This window comes from Galeopterus variegatus, unplaced genomic scaffold (assembly GCF_000696425.1).
Source record: "Galeopterus variegatus unplaced genomic scaffold, G_variegatus-3.0.2 Scaffold343, whole genome shotgun sequence".
NCBI classification, from domain to species: Eukaryota; Metazoa; Chordata; class Mammalia; order Dermoptera; family Cynocephalidae; genus Galeopterus; species Galeopterus variegatus.
In genome coordinates, this window is record NW_007726454.1 from 178,063 (window position 1) to 187,439 (window position 9,377).

At 37.7% G+C, this 9,377-nt stretch overlaps 1 protein-coding gene across 1 annotated transcript in view; it reads right to left on the minus strand.

Moving 5' to 3' along the window:
• ADAMTS6 (ADAM metallopeptidase with thrombospondin type 1 motif, 6) overlaps window positions 1-9,377 on the minus strand; it is a 292,310-nt gene that overhangs the window by 101,315 nt on the left and 181,618 nt on the right. Inside the window, exons 13-14 of the mRNA XM_008567759.1 lie at window positions 7,801-7,946; window positions 5,640-5,703 (exon numbers count right to left, since the gene is read on the minus strand). Coding sequence (XP_008565981.1) covers window positions 5,640-5,703; window positions 7,801-7,946 — 210 coding nt within the window. The remainder of the gene's footprint in view (window positions 1-5,639; window positions 5,704-7,800; window positions 7,947-9,377) is intronic.

Below are 9,377 nucleotides of genomic sequence, written 5' to 3' on the forward strand. Positions count from 1 at the left end.
GTATAGCCAACCCCAGCACCTTTTAGAGGCCTGCCTTGGAGAGTCAAAGCCCCTGCCTGGTCTGCTGTCAGCAGCAGGTCCCGATGGTTCTGTGTAGGGCTGCAGGGGAAGGTGGGGCTATCACCAGGCTGGCTGTCGGCCAGTGCAGGCACCTGTAGCTTCGGTGGGTCTTCAAGTTATGCAGGATTGGTGCGTGTGAATGTGGGGAACTGCTGCTTATTAGTGGCTTCCCTGCTCAGCCGGTCTGCCTGCTCGCCTGTGGGAGGAGGGGGTATAGTGTGGGTTCAGAGGCTGGGGTCTTGTTTCTCTCTCGGTTGGGTCCAGGCAGCTGGGATGGTGGTACTGCCGGTGCCCGTATCACAACTGTTTAAATACGTGGTAAATTCCTAACAAAGAAATACTGGGGTAAATATAAAACTTTATCTTTAAAAAAAAGTTGAAATAAGTTAATAAGAAAGGGTTGAGGGTACTGAGTTATAGAGACAATACGTCAGTGTATGAAGAATAGGCAGAAACACACAATAAGGACTTCCATGACAGAGCATGTGGTCCACCTGAGTGAAAAGAAGAATGTGGGATGAATAGTCATCATGTACAGTACAATTTTCCTCTGCTGTTCAGCTGTGTTGATGTAGTTTGACTTCAGTCGCTGTATTAGTTAGTGTCACAAAATAACTCAATCAATTATGAGCTAATTTGTGTTGCAAAAACAATGTTGTAACAGAACACATTATACCAAAGCTTCACATCATCATAGTTTTTCCAGATTTATGTTGAAGGAATGGAAACTCACTGCCAACCAAACTCAAGCCAACTCACTGCTGAGGAGAACGGGAAGAACTTGTCTCAGTACAGGAAGAGACTATGGTTACGATAACAGGTCTCACACATAGTAAGTGCTCAATAAATGCTAGCAGCAGCTCCTTCTACTACCACTACTTCTGTGGCTACTCTTTTACTAGTAGAGACAGAAATTAAAAGAGCTCTGAGGCCCACACCTGGCTTCCAATATCTATTACCCCCTGCTTTCTTGCTAACAGAACTCTGATTATTTGCTCAGGAATCTATTTCTCAGGAAAAGTGACCCTAGTCCCATTTTAGGAGCAAATCAAGATTAGTCTCAATCAACTATGGTAATCCCATTCCTTTTGCCAATTACTGGTGTAAGGGTGGGCATGTGGCCTCCTAGGAAACAGAACACAAAGAAAGTTTGCTGAGGCAACAGGGGAGGAGATCTGAGAACAACTTTCCTCGTACTTCAGAAAGAGACACAGGAGCAGTTTAGCTCTTCTCTTCCTGTGAATATTGTCAGGACAAAAGTACTTTAGGTTCTCTGATGCTCTACTTATCTGTTTTGTGTTCCCCTTTCTCACAGAATTTGACCTTCCAGCATTTCCTTCACAAGTCAGCTCATTGCTCATTTTTAACTGATTTTCTGAAAATATTACTCAGTAATCTTTTTTTTTATTTGTTAGAATAACCTAGTCTCTCATTACCCAAACTGAAAGTCTCTCTACTTTTATTTTTATAAATGAACCAAAATTGATTTGATTTGAGAGTTTTATATACATTTACAATCTTTTTTGTAACAATTATTTTTCTATTGCATAGCTAGACTGTCAAGCTCTGTACTGACTAATATGTTTGCCACTAGCCACATGTGGCTATTCAGATTGAAATTAATTAAACTTTAAAAAATTCTGTTCTTCAGTTGCACTAGCCACATTTCAAGTGCTCAATAGCTAATTTAGCTAGTAGCTACCAGGCCAGTCAGTGCACATATAGTATATTTCCATCACTGAAGAAAGTCCTATTGGACAGTGCTGGTCTAGATTAGTTCTGGAAAATTTAAATTTTCATGTATTAGATTACATTTAAAATATGCCCCAGCTTATTCAAGTTAAGCTCAGACATCTTTATTAACTTGGATAGCATGAAAATAAATTTTAGTACGGTAACTGAATTGCCTCAAGTTACTCAACTATTTGAGTCATGATTAATGAAGAAAACATCTCTAATTATTTGTGTATCTATATATGGTTATGTTAACTGTATCTCCTTATAATTTGCTGAAAGCTGAAACAGAAGACGAAGATAGTAATAGAAATGTCAACTCACTAATAGTAAGTTCTACAATTTGAGTACCTAACACGTAGCTTGTGAGTAAAATGCAACAAGTCTGAGAGGTCTGGAACATTTCTTTTCTTTTTACGTCAATGTATAATGAATCATACATTACTCATATTATATAACAACTATATTGTTAGGGCCTAAGTGTCTGCTCACCCTTACAATTATATAATAATCAAAATAGTTGGAAATTGAGAGGTGGGTTTGACTTTCTCATGCCTCCCTAACAGTTAGATATATAGTAGGTATTCAATTCTTTTACCATTATATAAAATCTCTATTCCTCTGAGATTCATGCCATCCACCTAAATCACTATCTAGCTTCAACACTATCTGGCTTAATGAATGAGGGTCACTTTCCTTCACTCATTATGGTGTTTGATATATGGTTTACAGTCTCAGTCTATCTTCCAAGTTCTAATATTACGCTGAGTGATTTCAACATCCACATGGAACACTCCTCCCCCAAATCACTCACTCGAATTTCTTTGAACTCCTTCATCTCCACTTAAGGTTAGGCGCACTCCAGATTTGTCATCACTGAGAATATTCTCACTTGTCATAGCTTAAATTCAAATACGTTCCATCCTCTGATCTCACCTTTTATCTCCCTCACCCTGTTCTTCCTGCTACACTGGTTCTTTGATTTTTATGGATTTTTGAAGTTAGGTCCTTAATTTACTCCCTTTTTGCCCTCTTTAAAGTCCACTGTCATTCCTAGTATAGGGCCCATGGCTCAGCACTTCAGTCATTTTCACCAACACTTCTAAATTCTTCTTGATTTGCTGATTGTTCTGTTGTAATCTTGTCTTTCTCCAATCCATTCTGATCTAAAGAATGAATCTGAAGCTCTTTCAATGGTTTCTTAATGCCCCAAGGTAACAATCACACTTCTTAACCTCTAGGCCTTGTGCTTAATTTTCCTTCTGTCTAGAATGCACTCGTTGTCACTTTCCTCTTTTCTGGTCAGCTCCTATTCCCCCTTCAGGTCTCCAGCTTCCTATGGGAAGAAATCCCTAAATCTCTAACTAAACCAGGTGCCAATTCCATATGCTTTTACAGCATCCCATTATTATTCCATTATATTACTTATCATTCTGTATTGTGATTTTTTGCACTTAAGTGATTTCCCAGGAAATTAAAAGATCTTTGAGGGCAGAGGTTGTCTTTCTCATCCTAGCACAATGTAATATACAGCAGGCATTCAATTACTCTTGAATAAGTGAATAAGTAATTCTGATAATTTGAAAAGGTCACTGTAATTGAACCTATATGTAATTACTCCAAGATGCAAGTTTAATAGAATTAAATATGATAAATAAACTATAGAGTGTGTTAGAAGGTGGTAAGGGAGAAAAATAGAGCAGAGTAAGGAAGACTAGGAGTCCCAGGGTTGTAGGGATCAGGGAGGTTTGCGATTTCAAATATAATATTCAAGCTAGGCCTCATTGAAAAAGTGGCAGTTGAGTAAAGGTGAAGTGAGAGAGTTAGCCATGTAGATATTCTGGGAGAATAGCACACAAGCAAAGAGAACAGCCAATGCAAAAGCCTTAAGGTGGAAGTATATTTGGCATGTTTAAGGAAAGAGACCCATGTGGCTGGGGGGGAGTGAATGAGGAAGAAAATATTAAGAGATGAGTTCCAAAGAAATAATGAAGGCCAGATTGTGTACACTTTGTAGGCCTTTGTAAGAACTTTGGATTTAAGTAAAATGGACCGTTGAAGGGCTTTGAGTAAAGGGTAAGCTGACTCATGCTGCCTCCTATATTGAGGACTGTAGATGGCAAGAGCAGTAGCAAGAAATCCTCATATGAAGCTATTAAAGGCTATTAATCCAGTGAAGACAGTGGTAACTAAGATCAGGGCAATAGCAGTGGAGGTAGGGAGAAGTGGTCACATCCATGACATTTTTTGAAGGCAAAACCAACAAGATTTCCTGAGAAATTGGATATAGCTGTGAGACAGAAAAAGGAGTCAATAAAGACTCTAAAATTTTTGGCTTAAGCCAAATAGAGTTGACATCTGAGATGGGAAAAACTGCTGGAGGAACAGGCTTGTAGAAATGTTTTGGAGATACAATTGAACACGTTAAATATTAGATGCCTATTAAAAGTCTAATCAAGTTGACTTGATTATGGACCTGGAATCCATTGAAAAAGTATGGGCTGAAGATATAAATTTGCGGTCAAATGGCAAATAATATCAAAAGCAATAAAACTGAATGAGATGACCAAGGAAATGAATATTAGTAGAGCAGAGAAAAAGGCCAAGGACTAACCCCTGGTTGCTCTATCATTAAGAAGTCAGAGAAAAGAGTAGGAATCAGCAAAGGAGAACAAGGCATTAACAGTAATATAAAAGAATAATCAAAAAGTTGTAGTGTCCTAGAAATCCAGTGAAAGTCAAGTAAGATGAAGACTCAGAATTGACTATTAGATTTAGCAATGTGGAAATTATCTGTGACTTGACAAGAACATTTCAATAGAATAAGGAAGGCAAAAACCTGACAAGAGCAATTTTAGAAAAAAAATGAGAAGAGAGGCATTAGATTCAGCAAGTATAGACAAGTATTTTGAGGAATTTTGTTTCGAAGGGCAGTAAAGAAATGGGAAAATAACCAACAGGATTTTTTTTGTTTTGCTGGTTGTTTTTAGATAGGAGCATGTTTATATGCTCATGAGAAAGTCCAGAAGAGAAGATGTGAAACAATCATCTACATATTTATGAATTCATCAAGAATTAAGACAGAAATAGAGTTGGAAAGCACGATAGTGAGGGATAGAGGGTTAGTAGTCTATTGATATGAATTAAAAGTTGTGGTTTTTAGACAGGAGGGAGAAAGAAAGATCTGAAAGGAGTAATATGATATAAAGATAATCAATTCACTTCCAGGCCCAGCCATTCAAGGGCTAAGGGAGGAAACAGAAACCCCTAGTTTGGAAACTACAAAGGAAGCAGTATCTACAGAGGAGAACTAGTTTCCATAAAAGCAAGGAGGTGAAGGGGAGAGAGAAATTCAGGGAAGTCGGGGTACACAGGATTTTGAATTCATGAGGGCACAGAAGAGGCTTCAGAATAGGGCAGGGATAGGAAACAGAACAGAAGAGGAGATATGCTGAGTCTTAGGGGATTAGATGGCAAGAGATGAGGGATGATATGGGAGTATGGAGCTTCTTGCAGTGGCAAATATTAAAATAGGATCAAGGACATATAAGATTAATCCTGTGTACTCAAGAAAGATAGCAGTGGTAAAGTTGTGAGTGTTGTGGGGCAGAGCAGTTCACGGTGTGCATGGATCTCTTTTGCTCCTAGTGCTAGAGCTCCCCCTTAACCCTCGCTGACAGAATTGATGGAGTTGAGGCCAGCTCCATTCATTATTAATAATTTAGAAAATTCACATGACCCTCACACACATGGATTTCTGATCAAATAGCATACAAGTTTAAACATTTCCCTGCTCTAAGGGAAAAGTAAGCTAATTTTTCATAGCAAACGTTGATTTTACTTACATCTGTGTTACAGGAGCGATACCGTTTCCTTTCCCCAAGGCAATATTTTCCACCTCCTGAAGGTCTGAAAAAACATTTTGTTTAACATGTGAATATATCTATCCACACACATTGCTTGATGAAAACATATTAAAGTTTACTTTAAGAAAACATAAAATTTGACATTTTATCAATAACTAAAATAATAATCATGCTGGTGATTGTTAGTAATAATGATTATGGTCCTTGAACATAAAAGTTAAGGCAATTTTCTACAAGTAATTTACAAGACCCTTAATTGCCATGATTTACATTCTTAAAAAAATCCAATTAAATCAATGTATTTTATAATTATTGGAGTAGTGCTCAATTCAACACAATGAATTTTAAAATCACTTATTAAAATCATATTGAACAAAACCCATAATCTGATGCTATATGTTTACCAAGTAGGAAATGGAAAGTTTGTTTTTTTCCAGATAGGAAGCAAGGAGAGAACATGAAATAACTCTCTGGAAACAGCTTCAGATCAAAGTAAATAATGCAGAAATGAATTTCCATCTTATTTCAAATACTACATGAAGTTTAAAAAAATTAAATCTAACCATCAGATGGCTTTGCATTATACAAATACTTTATATTACATCCAAGTTAATGAAAAAGTTAGATGTCAAATATTTTAGTTACATAAGTTAATCTTTAAAGTACTGAACATTAGGGAAAGCCATACGCTATTATTTGGGCATGCTATTATTAAATGGGAAAAAAAAAAAAAAGCCCAAAAAAGTAATTTCTTCTTTTAAAAGAGGTCCACGTCATTATCTTAAGTATCTGGGTATATTATTAATCATAGGGTTTTATACTTTTGGTTATAAACTTAGGTTAATTATTCTGCACTTGTTTGAAAAAGATCAAGCCTAAATTATAATTTAGGCCTAGTAGTATCAATGGGTTAATTAAAACTACATTTTAAATATATTTTGAATGCCAGTGAATATTGACTCTAAGTAAGGAAAGGAAATGGTTTAGCTTGAACCAGCTTGAGAGAAATGGGTTGGTTGGGCAAAAACAAGGTTATGGGGATGGTGATAGTAAGATTTGCTTATGAATGGAAGCTCTGTTTAGCAGAAGGGTAATAATTGATAGAAAGCAGGAGAATGGAAACACAGAACTAATATAATGGGAAACAATTTCAAACTAAAAATAGTAAAAGAGAAAAAAAGAGACATTTGAAGAGAAGAACCAAAGAGAGGGGGCCTGAGAAAAAATGAGAAAAAATAAAAAACAAAATCAGACCATATTTTATCTCAGATTGGGAAAAAAAAAAGTAGATGTGTTATCCTCACACCATTCTGTACCAAATACTAGCTAGGAAAGAAGGCCCTCCACCTGAGTTCTAGACAAAAAATGGGCACTTGACATGCAGCAGCTAAGAAGCAGTTTAGTCTCAGGGAGGACAGAATAATACAGCTAGAGAAATGGTCCACCTGTAATTGGCACTGGTGGGAGGAGAAACAATAGAGCTGACGAAGAATACTGATGGATCTGGCCTTGTGCCAGGGGACTCTGGCTGGAGAACAGAGAGGTGGGAGAGGAGCAGTCCGACCTGCATAAAACAGTCGTGGGGAGAAAAGTGGTGGCAGCTCCGGAAGATGATTAATGGGGGCATGTGAATGGAAACTATTTTAACACATGGGCAGTATTCTTTTCATTGTGATTTGTGATGCGAATCAAGGCATTTCAACCCTTGAAGTGCTCTCATTGGTCCTTTTAATACTAATGTAGCAGTAATAATTTTATGTGACATGTGAAAAGACCTTAGGTTTCCTGGGAATAATGATAATGTAGCTGAGACCAGACCTGGATTCATCCATAATTCAGTAGTTTTGGGAGAAGAAAATCTCTCTGATTATTACTAGGTTAAAAGTGTGGCTTATCTGGGACAGATACACAATGCTTTTCTATTTTTTTAGTTTTATTTTTAGTTACACAGTAAGAAGAAAGGAAGAAAAAGAAAGTTGGTCTAACAAAGGTCCTCCACTTTCCTGTGCCTATTGCTTGTTCTGAAGACAAGCACTTGGCTCACTAGCGAAACATTTTTACAGATAACATGTGAAACCACAGCTTTGAATCATTTCCAACTGTGTCTTTTTGTTGGCTCCGGCTTACTTTAGCTACTTACGCTGGACTGTCACAGTGTCTTATGGATGAGGAGACGCCTCCCCCGCAGGTCCTGCTGCACTCTCCCCATAGTGACCATGGACCCCAGCCTCCATCTATGCTCTGGGGCCAAGTGCCAAAAGGAACACAATCTCCCTGATAACACCACTGCAAGATTTCACAGAAAACACAGAATTAGCTTTTAGGCAGATAGAGCTGTCAGGACAGAAATACATGAGGGTCAGGTAATGACCAATTACAGGCATTAGCATTCTTCCAATAGACAACAGACAGTTCTTTAACTGTGCTTATACATTGGTGAAGGTGCATGTGATTTGCAGATTATTTTATGTAAGACATAATTTATAAATCTCTTACATGTACCAGGAGGTCTAAAAAAACCTGACTTTGCTTCTTTTTCTTTGTTCCTCCTCCTCCACACTTTTATTAGTTCTCATTATGGAGCTAGTTGTAGACCTCAAAGTCTTTTTTAGATATTTTAGTATTTAAATTTTTTTCTTTATATTACACTATTATTAGACTTATGGAATGATAACGCAATATGGAACACTTGTAGGCTTTTATTGGTGTGTTTTTCTGAATTACCAAACATACTAATGCTATGAAAGTCACTTGTTTGTATGAATAACAATAGGGAACATGGTTATTAGAGTTGAATAAATACAGCATTCTTAGATGGTTAAATACAAGTTTAACCTTATATTAAAATGTAAAGGAATTTTACATGCAATACTTAGCAAGTAATCATTTTATTTTAATAATTCTATCACCAAGCTTTGCTGGCTTTACCTCCAAGACATATCTGGAATTCTTTCACTTTTTACCTTCTTCACTGCTATCACCTTAGACCAAACTGGCAAATGAAATAGCTTCTTACCTGGTCACTCTGTCTCCACTTTTTCTACTAGAATCTATTTCCCAAAGAGCATTCAGAGAGATCTTTTAAAAACATGTTAACACATCGTGTCACAGTTTTGCTTAAAAGACCTTGGTGGTTGGTTTCCCTTAACACTGGTCAACAGTGGACTTAATGATCTAGCCCCTGCCTACTTTAGGCTCATTCTCCCTCTTGCACAGATTGCTCCAGACACATTGGCTTTCTTTAATACACTAAGCTTGTTCCCTCCTTAGGGCATTTGTATTTGCTGGTCCTTCTGGTAATGTTCATCTCCCAATTCCTTATATTGCTGTCATCTCATCATTTGGTCTCAAGTCAAGTGTCATTTCAACAGAGAGGTTTTTCCTTTCCTTTTCTGAAGTGGTACCTCACCACCCCTTCCTACCCCACTCCCTCTCAGCCAGGATGTAATAGTGATTACATACTCCTGTTTACCACTTAACACTACTTTAAAGTACCTTGTTTATTTTTCAAATTACTTGTTCATCTCCCCTCCTTAGAATGTAAAATCCTTGACAGCCACGTGTGGCTATTTAAATTTAAATTAATTTTTGGGCCGGCCCGGTGGTGCACTGGAGAGTGTGCCGCTTGGGAGCGCGGCGGCACTCCCGCTGAGGGTTCGGATCTCATGTGGAGACCGGTTCCTGCTCACTGGCTGAGCGCGGTGCGGGCGCAACACC